General features: G+C 46.8%; 1 protein-coding gene across 1 annotated transcript in view; it reads left to right on the forward strand.

Moving 5' to 3' along the window:
- LOC143143261 (uncharacterized) overlaps nt 1–16,152 on the forward strand; it is a 413,719-nt gene that overhangs the window by 330,050 nt on the left and 67,517 nt on the right. Inside the window, exon 18 of the mRNA XM_076304324.1 lies at nt 6,645–6,737. Within this exon, the coding sequence (XP_076160439.1) occupies nt 6,645–6,737 (93 nt within the window). The remainder of the gene's footprint in view (nt 1–6,644; nt 6,738–16,152) is intronic.

The following is a 16,152-nucleotide window of genomic DNA, read 5'->3' on the forward strand; positions in this document are numbered from 1 at the left end:
ATTGAAAACTAGAGGAACTTTTCCTTCAAGTTCATCCAATGACGTAGCAAAGGTGAGAGATGGTCTTCCGATACTGAAACTTGAAGAAAGGTTTCGTTTATATTTACAAATGACGATACAAAATGTAGGAGCGTTCCGACGTTGAAAACTAGAGGAACTTTTCGTTCGGGTTTACCCAGAATGTAAGAGAGATCGTTTCGACATTGTAAATGAAAAATCAGTGAAAAAGGAACCAGTCGATGCAACGCGATGCGACGTTGGTGGAATTTGTCGAAGCGCGCGGTATTCCCGCGATTTCTCGCGCGAAGATCACGCGCGTTCGGTTGGAATTCGCGTACGAATTCTCGTCGAGTGTGTCCGGTTCCATGGCGTGCGAGATGTGAATCTGCTCGCGGAAGGCATAATAATAATTGCAGTTCCGCGCGTATCGTTTCCGCGACGCTCGCGTAACGCCGCGCGGACTCGAGGAAGCCTCGCGGCTCACCCGATAGCCCGGCTGATTAATGGCGGCCCTTCGCGATTTCGCTGGCCACGAAACGACTTCGGTATCACCCGTAACCGCGATCCACCGGCGATATCGCCGCAAAACCGCTCCGAAATAGACGATGTTTAGACCGAGTAAATGGCTTGATTCGCTCGTTTCTACGTTAACGCAACAACCGATGACCAACCAAGAACTTTCCGTTTGAGTGGACACGGTAAAGGACCTTGCACTATGAGGGAGACCGTGTCACGTTTTTGATAGTTGAAGAAACTTTTTCGAGTTAATTGTGTACGGACGATAGAGAATGTAAGAGACGGTGTTCCGATATTGAATATTAAAGAAAGTTTTTTGCTCGAGTTAATTGTGTACAGACGATAGAGAATGTAAGAGACGGTGTTCCGATATTGAATATTAAAGAAACTTTTTCGCTCGAGTTAATTGTGTACAGACGATAGAGAATGTAAGAGACGGTGTTTGGATATTGAGAATTAAAGAAACTTTTTCGCTCGAGTTAATTGTGTACAGACGATAGAGAATGTAAGAGACGGTGTTTGGATATTGAGAATTAAAGAAACTTTTTCGCTCGAGTTAATTGTGTACAGATAGAGAATGTAAGAGACGATGTTCTTATATTGAGAATTAAAGAAACTTTTCCTCGAGTACAGACGATAAAATGTGTAAAAGACAGTGTTCTGATATTGAAAATTACAGAAACTTTCCGCTCGAGTACAGACGATAAAAAGTGTAAGAGACAGTGTTCTGATATTAAAAATTAAAGAAACTTTTCTCTCGAGTACAGACGATAAAAAGTGTAAAAGACAGTCTTCTGATATTGAAAATTAAAGAAACTTTTCGCTCGAGTAGACGATAAAAAGTGTAAGAGACAATGTTCTCGTATTGAAAATTAAAGAAACTTTTCCCTCGAGTATAGACGATAGAAAACGTAAGAAACAGTGTTCCGATATTGAAAATTAAAAAGATTTTTGTTGAGATTTATCGAAGAGGGAAGATATAAAATGTGAGAAATACCGATAGTGAAAATTAAAAAAGAAACCAGCCGAATATTGCTTTTATCGATACTGATAAGGATACAATGTGATTTAGTGGTAATATTAGTAGAGTTTGTTGTAGCGCGTCGAGCAGAAATTTTCCGACCTAAAAACGACAAAATATTGCGACTCGACGTGTCGAATAACTTTTATCAAGGTTCGTTACGAGCGTTTTTTGTGGTCTTCGAGAAGCTGTAAAGAATACACTCGAGCGAAGCTCGTTCTATCGGCCATAAATTGCGTTTTCACGATTCTGTAATTTTATTGATCGTAAAAAATTAAGAGGTACTTAAACTTTTTTTAGACGATTCGGGCAATCCCTTGGGCGTTTGAATATTTATCCAGTTTTTTGACGACCATGATCATCACGAGCGACGGAAAACGTCTACAATCGTTAAACGCAAAAATTTCATTTAAATTCACTCTCGGCTCGGGAATTCGCAACACCGTCTGAAACGAAGTGCAACAATTTTAATGCAGTCTCTCGTTGCATTCTTCGCGTAAAAATCGGTGCACTTTTACGGAAGAGAGATGAAAAAATTAACGTATTAACGGAACATCGTTAAAGAAAACGAAGGAAAATATATCGGTCGTGGTTCCGATACATTGGTATAATATCGTGTTCAAAGAAAACCATGAAAGATCGTGGAAAGCCATTACCTGACCTAACCATCGTTTGTTTCGAACTTGGGAAAGAAGTTTTCCACGTCGACGAGTTCGAAGCCAGCAGCGATAAGAAAATTTCGTCGAGCGAATAGAGTCGTTCGGCTTTCGTCGAGCCTCGTTCGATCCACGGGTGAAGTATTCCATCGTTCGTAAGTTCGATTTTTCGAGAGAACCGCGTTTCATCCACGGAGTTGTAACACGCGAGTCCGTCCAGGGATTTCTGGTATAACAGAATTAACGCGAAGCCTGTTTCGCGGCCACCGGTCGAAAGATTTGTACGACTCCGCGCCGTGGATTAATTTCCTGAAAGAAGAGGAAGAGGTTGGCGTGCAAACCGTGCCAACCTCAATTTTCCGAAGACGGATAAGGCTTTAAAGAGGTTTTGGTACGAGATCGCGATCTCCAGTCGCGTGAATCATCCCGTGAAACGTCTTCCGGACTATCGTCGAAAGAAAATTACCGTGAAAAATAGGTGTAGACGTTTGGACAGTGTATTTCGGTCGAGTGTTTCGTTCGAATGTGCAACGATGGTCTTTGGATTCTATGGAAATCCATTATCCGTTGCCAATTCTAAAATCCAGGGCAACGTTGAACAGCTATCAGGTTCTTCGTCTCGATCGCTCAATTTTTTCTTTTTTTTTTTAGAAATTAGGTCTCTCGTGATATTATTTAATGTACGTATTCTCGAAAGGGTGGAAAATACGTCAGTGGTGGTTCCAGTGTTCGCGGGAAGCACTAGACAGTACACGTACTCGATATGCAGATCGATTCAGCGTCTATACGATTCCCCTTACATTTTCCATCCGCCATATCGTCGGCGCAGCTTATCGACATTATGGTGATTTCCCAGGTGAGTCGTCGTGTACCGCGTACGATTCATCCGACGTGGTGAAAAGTACAACCCGGGGCAATGCTTTCGCTGTAAAATTTTCCAGACTCGAGACATCGACGTTTTTTTTTTTTACGTATTTTTTTGTTATTCTTCGTCGTTGTTACACGCGTGTTCGATCATCCCGGAAGCGTGTATTTTTCTAAGCTGATGGGACGGAACGATGGAATCGAGTAAACAAAAAACGCGAACGAATAAAGTGGAATATTTTTCCTGGTATTTTGAAATTCCGAAAATGTCTAGTATTTTCAATACCGAAGTTGGAGTAGCGAGCTCATCCATTTTAACGAGTCTTCCGATTTTTCTCGGTGGAAATCAGGCGACGTACTCCCAACGAAATTTCAATATTCAGCGAGTTAGAATATGAGTTTAGAAACTTGAGAAGAAGCTCGAATCGTTCGCATTAGCGAGATCATTTTTACCTCAGGAACCCCTAATAAGACTTGTATATTTGCTTAGAGAATCTTCTTTTTATCGAACGAGTTGTTAGCTATGGATTCGGTACGCGAGATCTTGCGATCTTCGAAGCAGCAGTTTTAGTCAGGATCGCAGAAAGATGGGTCAACCCACCCGTTTCCTTTTACAAGACGATTTTAAATGTGCATCGGTTTTCGATTTACGTAACATTTTCCGGGTCGAATGTTCTCAAACTTAACGAGTGAAGAAAATTATGAAATTGTGAAAGTATAATCTCAAACTAAATTTCTCATAGAAGAATCTCTCCTTAACTCCAGAGAAAGGGTAACTCAAAATATTGATTCTCAAAGTCCACCAACACACAATACGTTGTACAGGGAATTTCAAGTTTTTTCTGTGTTTCTGAAATTTCGATGACTTTGAAGTCAAGAAACAAACACTCCATAAGTTCCCTCTCCCTCTCGACTGTCTGGAAAATCGCCGAACTAAATTACTTCAAAGACTTCCCCGAACCACCCCTTGTTCGTCTCCCGTCTAGAGTTCCTCAATTATAACCCGTCCCCTCGATTAATTAACGAAACGCAGAGAAATCGTACCTCGATTATTCCAGGGCAATTCTCGGCGGGCAATTCAATTTTCCCCCATCGATTCGATTATGCCCCCCTAGCGAAACGAGTTACGATGTTCCTTGAGGGGAAACGCCGGGGTCGTTCTTCGGCGTGCATTACGTCAGGGCACGGCAACTTTGCGTTCTCCTCTCTCGTTCTTGGAGGATGCCGTATTTGATTTGGCTTTAATACGACCCGGAGAACTCGATTATTCGTACGCGACCCCCCTCCCCCCTACTCCGACGTCTACTTTCTCGAAACTCTGATTAATTCCTTTAAGAAAGAAATACGCTACGCCCACGAGTTCGAAGGAAACTGTGGAAGGATTTCTGGGGTCTCGGAGAGAGGATTTGCCACGTTCTGGAACGTCACGGTGGATTTTTGTTTGCCTCGACGTGGTTGGCTAGGGAAATAGGAAGCCGTTTACGGTGTAACGGTGTTGAAAATTACGGTGAAATCCGTTTTTAACCTCGACGTAGTCTTTCCTTCGTTGTTCGCGAAGTTCGGAGGTCTGTTTCAAATACGATTTAGCTACGACTTGGGAATTAGGTCTTTCGTACTTTTGGCGAACAGTACGAAACTTTCGGAGAAGAATCAGGAGGTCACGCGATCGCCGTTTCTTTCGTTCGTTTAATTCCAGAGCAAGGTGTGGGTGTGCATCGAAAGTATTTCGTCGAAGATTTATTCTTCCCTCCTCGAAACTCGAGATTCAAAGTCGAGAAATTTCGAAGCTTTACGGCGTCCGCGGACTTCGATTTCCCAACTTCTCCGAGCACCACTCGCGCGGCGAATCAACACCATCGAACAGATCACACACGCACACAGACACGCGCGAATCACACGCACCGATATTAAATTATCCCTACCACCCCTGTCTCCGTTTCCCGCTGTACTAACCCCCTTTCTCATATTTTTTAATTTCTTTTTCTCGTACACGCACCTCTCGGTACAAGCAAGAGTCTTTAATGATATGACGATGACCATGATGACATGACACGATATGATATGATATGATAATGAGATGATTAATGTGACCATGACCATGATTTCTTACCATGATTTTATATTTACTTATTTGTTGCACGTTGTTTGGTGCGTCTCCGTAAGCAGTATGACGCGCTCGCAGACCCACTGGCAAAACCGACATTTCGGCGAAAGGATTGCGAGCTTTACAACGCGATTTTATTTTGCGTTTATCAATTACAACCCCTCGGGCGCGCCCCTCGACGACTTTTCTCACCCCCGATAAAAAACTCGCTACCGAAACTCGTGCATCGTATATTTCTATCGTCCGAAAGTAATTGCATCGACCGTCTTCGCGCGTACAGAACTTTCATTTCGATAATTTTGCAGCGCGAATCGAACAAGTATCGTCGAAATTTCAAACGATATAAATTCACGGTGTTTCTCGGAGTATCCGGTGCGCGATTATTCCTGAATACTTTTCAACGTTTCGTATTTTCTGTTCGAGAACTCTGCGCGTATACGATAGAAACCATTACAGTGTTCCCGACTAAAATGAAAATTATAACGAAGGAAGTACACGTGTTGAGAAAATTGCACTTCCTTCGTTAGAAATTTGAATCTTCGTCCCCGAACACTTTAATATTTTCTCATCCGTAGGATACTCGACTCTCGTCTGAAAACGGGACACGAGCCGAAACGTTGAAAATATGCAGACATTCGCGAATCACGCGCTCCAGATATTCCGGTAAACACGAAAGTAAAATTCCTTTCGCGAACCGTCGCTCGAGCATCGTCCCTCGTCTTCAAAGAATCCGTTCGCGTTTATTGTTTCACGGTCGACACCGTTCCTCCATCGGGAAATCCGCGCGAGGATTAGCCACGAGGCTGTCTAGCGTTCGAGCGATCGGTATATAGACGTCCCGACGCCGTCGTCGCCGTAGGAAATCCCGCGGGACTTTCGTCCTCCTCGGTCGCGTCTCGAGAGAATCTTGAGAATTAATTAGCGCTGGCTCTCGGAGACGGCCATTGTACGTCCGAGAAATAAATGGAAGAATAGATTCGAGGGTGAAAGGAGCAGGATGAAGGGTGGTCGGGGACGCGGGGGCTAAAAACGAGGAACAAAGAGACGCGAGATTCGAGCGAGACTCCTTCTCCTCGTCGTCGTCGTCGTCGTCGCGCGCGGTTTACCGTTCGTTCGCGGAATCTTGAATGAAAAGGTGCTCGTATCGGGTCGAACCCGATCGCGGGACTCGCGGGAAGCTTTCCCGCGTGAAATACGGGCGGAGCACCCGCGCGAATCGCCGCGATAATCGCGGTAACCGAGCACCTCGAAAATCGAGTCGCGCGGCCCCTTGTTTCCCCGCCGGTTTCTTTCCCGCGCGTTTGTTTATTTTTTTTCTCCGTTTTTTTCTTCTCCGTCTTTTGTTCATCGTGAACGATTAAATAACGGAAATATTGCGGAAAACGAGCACGAAATGTCGGGTCGGTCGGTCGGCCGTTTGCCGAGCGCTGGCAGTCTGTAAGTTGAGTTTAATGCATGTTGTTTTGTCTGTCCTTGCATGCAGGGATTCGGTTTTGTAACATTCGCAAATAGTGCTGACGCGGACCGGGCACGTGAGAGGCTACACGGCACCGTGGTTGAGGGCAGAAAGATTGAGGTGTGCATGAACATTCTTATACTTATATATATATATACATACATATATATATGTATACATCGCCATTAATTCATCGATACACGATGTACTTCTTTGCAGGGGCACGCGGGAGGGGAACGAGCGATACGATCGTTCGTTCGTTCGTTCGCTCGCTCGTCTCTCGCTCGGTCAAACGGGCGACCATTACTCCTTCTCGTCGCTTACTTAAAAATCTGTCATTAATATCGCATTAAGATTTCATTCAATAACAATTTCCCGGAGCGTTGGTCGCCTATCCGTGACCGAACTCTTAGATGTTAAGCGACGCGATCGATCGCGCTCGTAAACGTTGCGTTTACTTTGTTCATTTATCGACGCGAACGTTCGATGATCTTCTACCGATATTTTTTTCCCCTTTTTTTTTCCCCTTTCTTCTTTTATCGCATTTCCACGATTTACGAGCGCGAGCCTCGCGGTTAGTTTTAAGCGGTTCTGAACGCCCGAGGCGGGTCTCGAGCCTCGCGGACGAATTCGCGCGTCTTGTTCGCGATTCGTTGCCCCGAGATATCGAGATCTCGAATTCTTGGCGGAGCCACGGTCCTCCTCCGCGTACACGAGCATTGTTTCGGTGCGTGTTCGAGCGAAAAGAGACGATTGCGAGCCCTAGAGGAGAACTCCGCTCGATTAAATCCGCGATCCCTCGAGCGACTCGCACGGTTCAATTTCCCTCCGAATGACGACCAGAGGATCTCGTCCAAAGATCCTGAGATTCGATCGTGACACCGACTTCGATTTTGAATCCTCGCGGGTATATCTTCGGCTCTGCAATCCCGCGCGAATTTTCCAAACACCGACAGGACAAACGGCACCGCCAAGATCGATCGCGGAACAGGTCACGGCAATGGCGGTTCGAAAATTACGCGCGCGAATTTATGGAAAAATTAACGAAACGATACCGCTACGTATCTGAGGATCTTTTTACCATCGGTGAGACTCTATCTCGGATGGTATCTCGAAAGATTCAAATCGTTCGTAAGTTTGTAGAATTCTGAGATATTCACTCGTTCCTTTCGGTGTGATATCTTATGTTTCTTTGGAAAAGAGTCGAAATCTTCCCGTGGAAGAACTGGTTCTTGGATCGTTGAAAATGCTTCTCTCGCGGGAAAGAGATAGTTGTTTTCGATGAACGGTTAGCCATCGTTTGGCAAAATTCGTCGAGCGGGAGAATTGTCGCGAGTGGTGCGCGCGTGGATTTATTCATAGAGAGTGGTCGTAAATTTTGCAAAACCATCGTCTCCGGTCGCCATTGCCGGTCCATGCGCCGCGACGCCTCCGGATAAGCGCGAGGCAGATCCGAGGCGTGTGCCGCGCCACCGACGCGGAGGCGCGCTAATCAATCGAGAGAGACCTACGTACGTAAAATCGAACGATACCCTCTCGCCGGGGCGAAGGTTTCCGCGTGGGTGGCGCGAGCCGCGCAAATGTCGACGAAGTTGAAGGGGTGGACGCGCTCGAGACGAGAAAAGGGAACGATTTATGGCGAGAGAAAGTACGAGCGGAACGAACGAAAAAAAATAATTAAAAAAAAAATAAAAAATTAGAGAAAAAAAAGAACGAAACCGAAAGAAAGAAAGAAAGAAAGTAAGAACAACGCGCGTCGAGACACCACGTGCACGTGGAAAGAGAAAGAGCGTGAGAACTCGGCCAGCGAATACACGACCAATCATCGCGCTGGCGGCACGAGATTAACACGAAACGATCTGAAATAACCGGCACAATCTAAATAGAATAATAATCGTAGCGCACGTTGTTACCGTGAGAGAGAAAAAAAAACAAAAAAAAAAAAACAAAAATAATATATAAAAACACAGGTGTCTGACGCGAGTCTCTTGTTGTCCCATATAGAGTTCTTCTGACCGCGAACGAGGGACAGATTCGAGAACGCGCGCGTCGCAATGATAATCAGAGTAGATCGATCGGATATATCTGAAACGAATATACGAGAGAAAATTTTTTGAGAGAGCGTGCGAGAGAGAGAGAGAGATAGAGAGAGCAAGTAAAGACAGGATTGTCTGATGATCGGGAAAGAGATTATTGAGAAAGTTTACGGGCATACGCTGAGCGAGAGAGGGACACTGAGGAGGCCAAGTCGCAAATATACGCTCCCCGAAGTGTCCGAAAAGGTAAGGAATATATCACGCGCACGTGGAATCGTTCTGAAGACGACCGACGCAATGTATAGAATGTATCGCCTCGCACTGCCCGCTCTCTCACACGATGTACACGGGAATCGCACGACCGATTTCACACCGAACGCTTTTCTTCTAAACCCTTTTACCCCCGTTTGCCGATCGTTTTTCGCTACGCGAGTACACACCGTCGCGAGAACGTTTACTCGACGACACGCGCGAAGGAAACTCGACGAAATTCTCCCTTCGTCGCTCACTCCCTGCGATTACACCGTCGATCGAAACCGAAGAAACGCGCAATCGATGTACGCTCTGGAAACGTTCTCGAGCTCGAAAAGCACGGGTTTTCCCAACGGGAATCTTTTTCTTACAATTGGAGAGAAATTGTGGAAAATTACGCGCGTCGAAGTTTACGATCGTAACGATTTTGTTTCTCGTGCAGTTTGGAGATATTGAATACGTCGCGTAGTTACGTTGCGAGAAATCTGTGCTAGAGATTCGTGGCTCGAACAAGTGTAGAGAATCGCGCGTACGAAATTTTTACACCTTCTTCGATCTTTCGTCCGTTGTATTTCAATACCAGAAACTATCTCACGTGGTCTTCTTTCCCATTTTTGCATCGTAATAATTTGATCCGTACGAAAATATTCCAAGATCGGAAAACAGTCTTATCGCGGAATTCTTCTCGAGAAATCTGTTCTCCGAAGTAACAGAAAATTTTCGCGATGCTTTTCGTATTTCATCGAGAAAGTAATTGTTAAGGGCTCGATGCAGCCTTCGAGGTCTCCGCCGCTTGCTGGTATCACGTTCAGAGGGGTGTTGAGCGTTGTCGTCGAGCACTGACACCGCACTGGATGTACAAGACAGTTGCCGAATTTCCTCGAAGGGCCAATGTCTGCTAGTATCCGGCTCGAAGGACCAAATGTTAAGGCTCGTGGTCGATACTTACGATCACATAGATCTGTCGAGCATTGGATGTGTTTGCACGAATGATGTGCCGTTTAATAACCTTCTCGAAGGACCCGAAGGACCACCTTCCCCAATGGAAGGACACAATGCACAAATGGAGTCGACAGTGAAGATGTAACTCGAAGGACCACTGGACGATTCGAGGAGTTTCTTCGATCGTTAGATCTACAAATCGTCAAAGGTTTCGTAGTTCTTCACTGACATTGAGAACTCCTCGAATCGGACAGTGATCCTTCGAGTTACATCTTTACTGTCAACTCCATTCGTGTATCGTGTATTCGAGGAGTTTCATCGATCGTTACATCTACGAATCATCAAAGATTTCGTAGTTCTTCACTGACATTGAGAACTCCTCGAATCGGACAGTGGTCCTTCGAGTTACATCTTTACTGTCAACTCCATTCGTGTATCGTGTATTCGAGGAGTTACATCGATCGTTGGATCTACAAATCATCAAAGGTTTCGTAGTTCTTCACTGACATTGAGAACTCCTCAAATCGTACAGTGATCCTTCGTGTTACATCTTTACTGTCAACTCCATTTGTGTATTGTCCTTCCATTGGGGAAGGTTGCCCTTCGAGAAGGGTATTAGACTCTTGCACATCATTCGTGCAAACATATCCAATGCTCGATCGATCTTTGCGAGATCGACCACGAGCCTGAACAGTAACCAAGTGAACGAAACGAGCACGATGCAAAGATCGCGGCCGTGCGCTTGAAAGGCGTGTCTCGCGTTTCGAGAAAGCGGCGAGAAACTGGCAAGTGCAACGTCTGAACGTTTCCCCGACGGCTAAACGTCTCCGTGTGAAAATTCCCGGGAAACTGCGCTCGCGTGAAAGTACCCCGTGTAACATTTACCAAAGACGCGGAACATCTGCTCCGTTCCGTAACTCGTCGAGTTTCCCGCGTTTCGATCAAGCCCGGATCGCGTTTACGCGCAAGTCCGGTACTTACTCGCTGGCGTTTCATCGCGCGACGCGATCACCGCGCTAGCGTTAAGCTCGAGGATACGATAAGCGAGACGGAGTACTCGCGCGAGTACTTTCACGAGCTCGAGGCGGACACGCGCACGCTCCGAGACGAACATTCCCGATCCGCTCCTCGCGATCGTCGCGCGTCTACGTTCGACCATCTTTGTTCGATACAGAAAAGACACGCGAACCGTGCGTTTCTCTTATCGCGGGATTCTTTTCGTGAAATCTGTTCTCCCGCCCGTGGAGCAGAAAATCACGCGTATCAAAATATTCCCGATGTTTGGATCGTTTTTCGTGGAAAGAATAAGCAAGAGAACGAAACGAGCACGGTGCAAAGATCGTGGCTGAAAAATCGTTACGGTGAAACGATAATGTGTCTCTTCGCGTTCGTGATAATCGAACGAAAATTCCCCGTGGGAATATATAATGAAATAAAACGACGAGTTTTAATGCCCGTATTTCCGTCACCGTGTAACCAGCCGCGTTTCTAATCGAAGTTTACCATCGTGTCTCGCGCAAACCGCGAAAATAATTGCGAGGCCCTTTTAAACGACGTGATTCGACCGAGTGAGACGTATCACGAGTCGAGAATCTTTCTGCCACCTGGGTTCGTACGGGGAGTCTCGAGAAAGGGGAGAACATTTACACCGATGTTCGAAGAACGATCTCGATTCGAACGAAGGAAGAAAGAATTTTGCGGAGAACGAAAATCGAGCGATTCTCGCGGATCGTTTTGCGAATTTGCGCTTTCTAGAGTGTAAATGTACAGTTGAGAGCTGCGAAAATGAATTCTGGATCGCGAAGAAGGAGAAAAAGTGGATATTACGAAGCGATTTTTACTTGGTCGCGAAGCTTCGAAGCTCGAGCGGAACGTCTGACCCGGCACGGGTCGCAACTACTTCCACGCGTAAATTTCTCAGCTCCGCGCAGTACACGAACAACCATCTTTGGAACGAGTTCGCGCTGGATGATCAATGTCCGATGAAAATGTATAAGGACGATCCGAATCGGATACGTCGAGCGAGAAATTCACCGAAATGGACAGAAACTCTCGAAAATGAATATTTAGGTTCGCTGGGACGTCGATAAATTTGATCCGCGATGAGAATCGCGCAAGAAGATGACCACTTTGAATAATTCATAGGTTTCCCGTATCTGTACAACCTCGAGTACGATCTACTCGTCGAAAAGTACGGGAACACTCGCGAAACGATCCGTCGCGATACATCGTTGGAAAACTCACCGCGGAAGTTGCTCGTTAGCGAGTACTTATCGCGATGAATTAACGCGACCTTCTTTCGATCCCGCCTCGCGTGAATTTCAAATCGAACCCGTACACACGCTCGAGCGTATGTTTTACTTCTTTTTTTTTTCTTTATTCGATAGAGAAAAAACGCGCGAGTCATTCGACGCGTTTCATCCAACGAGCGAGGAATTAACAAGATCGCGAGTCTCGTGTCGTTTTCGTCGAATGGAAATTCCGGTGGTCGTTTCCGTAGAACTTGGTGAAAAGATTGCGAGTTTTCGACGTCGACCCTAACGAGAAGTTAAAGACCGCAGAGGGGGTGGCGAGGGGCCGAGGTCCCGACGTCTCGCGATAAAGAGGAGAGAGAACGACCGACGATCTCTTTTCGCGAGCTCGCCCAGCTTTTTAATTGCCGGAAGGATTAAGGGAGATTTCAAATTAGAGGCGGCGCTTTTCCTCCACCTCCTCCTCCTACGCCTCCGCCTCCACCTCCGACTCCTCCTCCTCCTACCGGAGACTTTAATCCGTCGCCGTCTCGCGTCACTTTGGAAAATCGCGCCCGACTTCACGGGATTATTCGAAAATTCATCGGACGCGCCCCCTACCGCGATTCCTCGAGGATTCGAGTAATTACACTCGTCGGGACGCGTGCATTATTCTGGAATAATCCGCGAAACGTGATCAAATCAACGCGATTGCCGAGTTTAAAAGATCGAAAACCCTCCGAGTAAGTTTACGCGATCCGAGCCCCCGATACGGAATTTTATCGATTTTCGAAAGAACAATTCCATATTTTCGACAACGTGAGTGTATCCGATGACACTCTTTCTTGAATTAAAATTACTTCACTTCTGTAATTATTAGAATTGCTAAAATTTGTATCTGAATATTTTCTCCCGCGATGTAGATAATTTTTCGTTCCACTTCTCGCGATAGAAATGAGCAATTTTCTCAATTTTCGAAAGAATAATTCCATTTACCTAACAACGTAATCCGACGACACTCTTTCTGCAATTAAAATTACTTCCGTTCTGAAACTATCAGACTTGCTAAACTTCGTACCTGAAATTTTCCTCGCGATGTAAACGACTTTCCTTCCGAAATGATTCGAATTATTCAGCACCCGTATAAGCGAAACACGAAACATTCTCCACCCGGAGATATAAAAAACCGGACCGTAGACTTCCCAATTCCCCGTGAAGCTCGTGCGAGACCAAAAAACGAATCGTGAAATATTTTCGCATCGAACGTAGCCTCCGTCGAATATTTTCGGGACCGTCCCTCGTTGAATGATTTCGCATTTCGGGTGTCTCGAAGGATAGATTCGCTGGACCGCGGATCTCCACGGTTCGAATTATCGCGGTAATTTCGAACGCGAGGTTTCGAGGGGCCCGGAAACCCCCCCGTAAAAAGGGAAAGAGACCACCGTCTTCCGTTCGCGGAGGATCTGGTCGAAGAAATTACACACTTAACGTTCTCGTGGTGGATAAATGGGGATCGATGGCTGACGTGTCCTGAAAAGGACCCCGTGTCTCCTTGCCCCCTCCCAGGACGATATATCGCGGCGGGAAGCGGCGAGCCTTGCGAGCTTTCGAGCCTTGTAACGAGCGTGCACAATGCTCGTCGAGAGTACAAAGGGCGTTCGTTAAGATAATGGGCCGACGAATGGGGTATCTGGGGGTGTCGCGGACGGGGGAGGGGGTGGAGCGTTCGCGTTTCAACTCCCCTCGGTCCCCGCCGCGCCACCCCGTTAAAAGGTCCAGGGGAAGTTTAAACTGGTTTAAGCACCGGAGTAGTTAGCGAGAGCCAGGGTGGTCCGATACTCCTCGATTATCGAAGGTCTTTCGGCCTCGTTAGCGCCTGAATTTTGCACGCCGGCTGAAAGCTCGAAAGTTGTCGACCTCCTCCCCCTACCCCTCCCCAACTGGAGGAGGATCGAAGCGGGAGATTGGTGGTGTCGTTGGAAAGACGAGATTCCTTCATTTGCGAAATCTTCGAAGCTTTCGAGCGACGTCCCAATCGGACCTTTCGTGACCAAGTTGGGTCTCAGGTTCGCGGAGGAAGTTATTTATGCATCCCTGTTCACGGGAGGAATATTGAAATATTCAGAAGGTGAATGAAAAACGAGCACTACGGTGATAATTATCGGAGACTCGCGAGAGCGTAACCAGAGACAGTACGAGAAGAACGATTCGAGAATAGTCTCGAGTAGAGATTGACACTATCAGGGAGTGTAACGAGTAAACAATGAACGACGAAGATTCGAGAATCGAGCAGAGAAGGTTCTATGTTTTTAGAAATCATGTTTGCACTCGCTGGTGTCTTCCAGAAGCTCGTTTCGCTCGAGAACGCGATCGATACGGATTACTAGGATTTTACACGAATTATTAAACGCATTGATATTATTCAGAATATATTCTATCTCGAGCGTAACCGGAGGGATCGTTGTTTAAACGAGGCGAATGAATAAAGGATGAACGGACCTATATCGAGGATTTGGAAACGCCCCGGAATGTACGACTCGGCCTCGTGACAAATGATAGAGACCAGGAGGGAGTGAAATTACGTCGATCGGTTCTCAGAATGCAGATTAATACACCGAGACACGTGAGGCTAAGAAAGAACACCGGCCGCGAAGATTTCGGGTCACAGTGAACGAAAATATCGACGAAGCTCGAGAACCTATTGGAAAAATAAAACGAAAGAGAAATTAATCCCACGAAGATGGACAACGTCGTCGAGAGCGTAAACAACTGCCGGTCGAGAGGATGTCCTTCCCGAGGATTAAGAAAAGATCGATAATCCTTGTTCCTGGTTATCGGGAAAGCCCCAAGGTGGGCGAAGATGAATCGCGATTAAAAGAAAAAAATGCAATTTTATCCGTCGTTGGTCGTTTCTTGTGCAATTTCCGCGCTATTCCTCTACGAAACAAGGTTCATCTTTTATCGAGAACGTACACGTAGGAGAAAATCGAGTACGGTTGATCGAAACGAGACGTTACAAGTGTGGACAGTATTAATAATGGAACAGGTTCAAAGTCGCGTCTATCGCCGAACAACTCCGTCCCTCCTCGACCTATTTGTTCATACGCAGAGAAAATTGTCCATCTTCGCTGCGACGGGGATCAATAACAACGAGCAGCCGAGTCTTCGTTGGCGCCAAGAGAAGTTTTCGAAGAAGTCTCTCGCCAATCCTATTGCACCAAGAGTCTAGCCCAGATCTGTCATCTCCCGCAGCAAACAGCTGACCTATCCGGGTCACCGCCAGATTCCCATCATCCTAAATCTAACGACCGGGCAGCTCTACATCTTGAACGTATTACCCTGTCTCGGTGTCGAATCGATTTCCCAGGCGAACCGGAGCGTCAGGGCGTACCTACCGGTTACACGGAGGCCACGAAGGAGCCCCGAAGGTCGAAGCTGATTAACGAGCGACGACAAAAACCGGGCTCCACGGCGACCGGAACCGCGGCATTCCAAGAAGACGGAAGTCCACGGACGAACCACTCGACCTACTGGCGTCGTCGAGTGCTCGTAGCTCACCTAGTCCCTTTCCAGCGTAACGACAGGAGGCGGCAGGTCTCGGTTTTCGGGCTTAGCAAGTCAAATTTATGCAGATACGACCGGCCGATGGGTGTCGAGCGAGGTTGCGCGGAATTCACGAAGCTGGACGACGCTGTTTCGACCTACCACGCGACACCACGGAGAGCCGTGTCGTCCAAGCGCGAGCACGGTAGAGGAGGAAGATATTGGCCGCTCGAGGTCACTCGACCGCTACCCCCACCACCCGAAGTAGCCAGTCGCGCTTCGAAGCGAGCGAAAGGCAGGAGTAAAGAGTGGGGGTGATGAGAACGCGACGCAACGTAGATTCTCGAGTCCCTCTTGGAACGAGCGAAAGAAAGGAGTGGGGGTAAAGCGGATCTAACGGAAAGCACACGGAATACGCGCAAAGATGGAGTTCGAGCGTAATGCACGCGCTAAGGTGAAATTATACCGCGAAGATGCAACTTCACTCGCTGTGCAACCGTGCAATACGCAACACGAACAAAGAGAAGATGT

Source organism: Ptiloglossa arizonensis, chromosome 2 (assembly GCF_051014685.1).
Source record: "Ptiloglossa arizonensis isolate GNS036 chromosome 2, iyPtiAriz1_principal, whole genome shotgun sequence".
Lineage (NCBI taxonomy): Eukaryota > Metazoa > Arthropoda > Insecta > Hymenoptera > Colletidae > Ptiloglossa > Ptiloglossa arizonensis.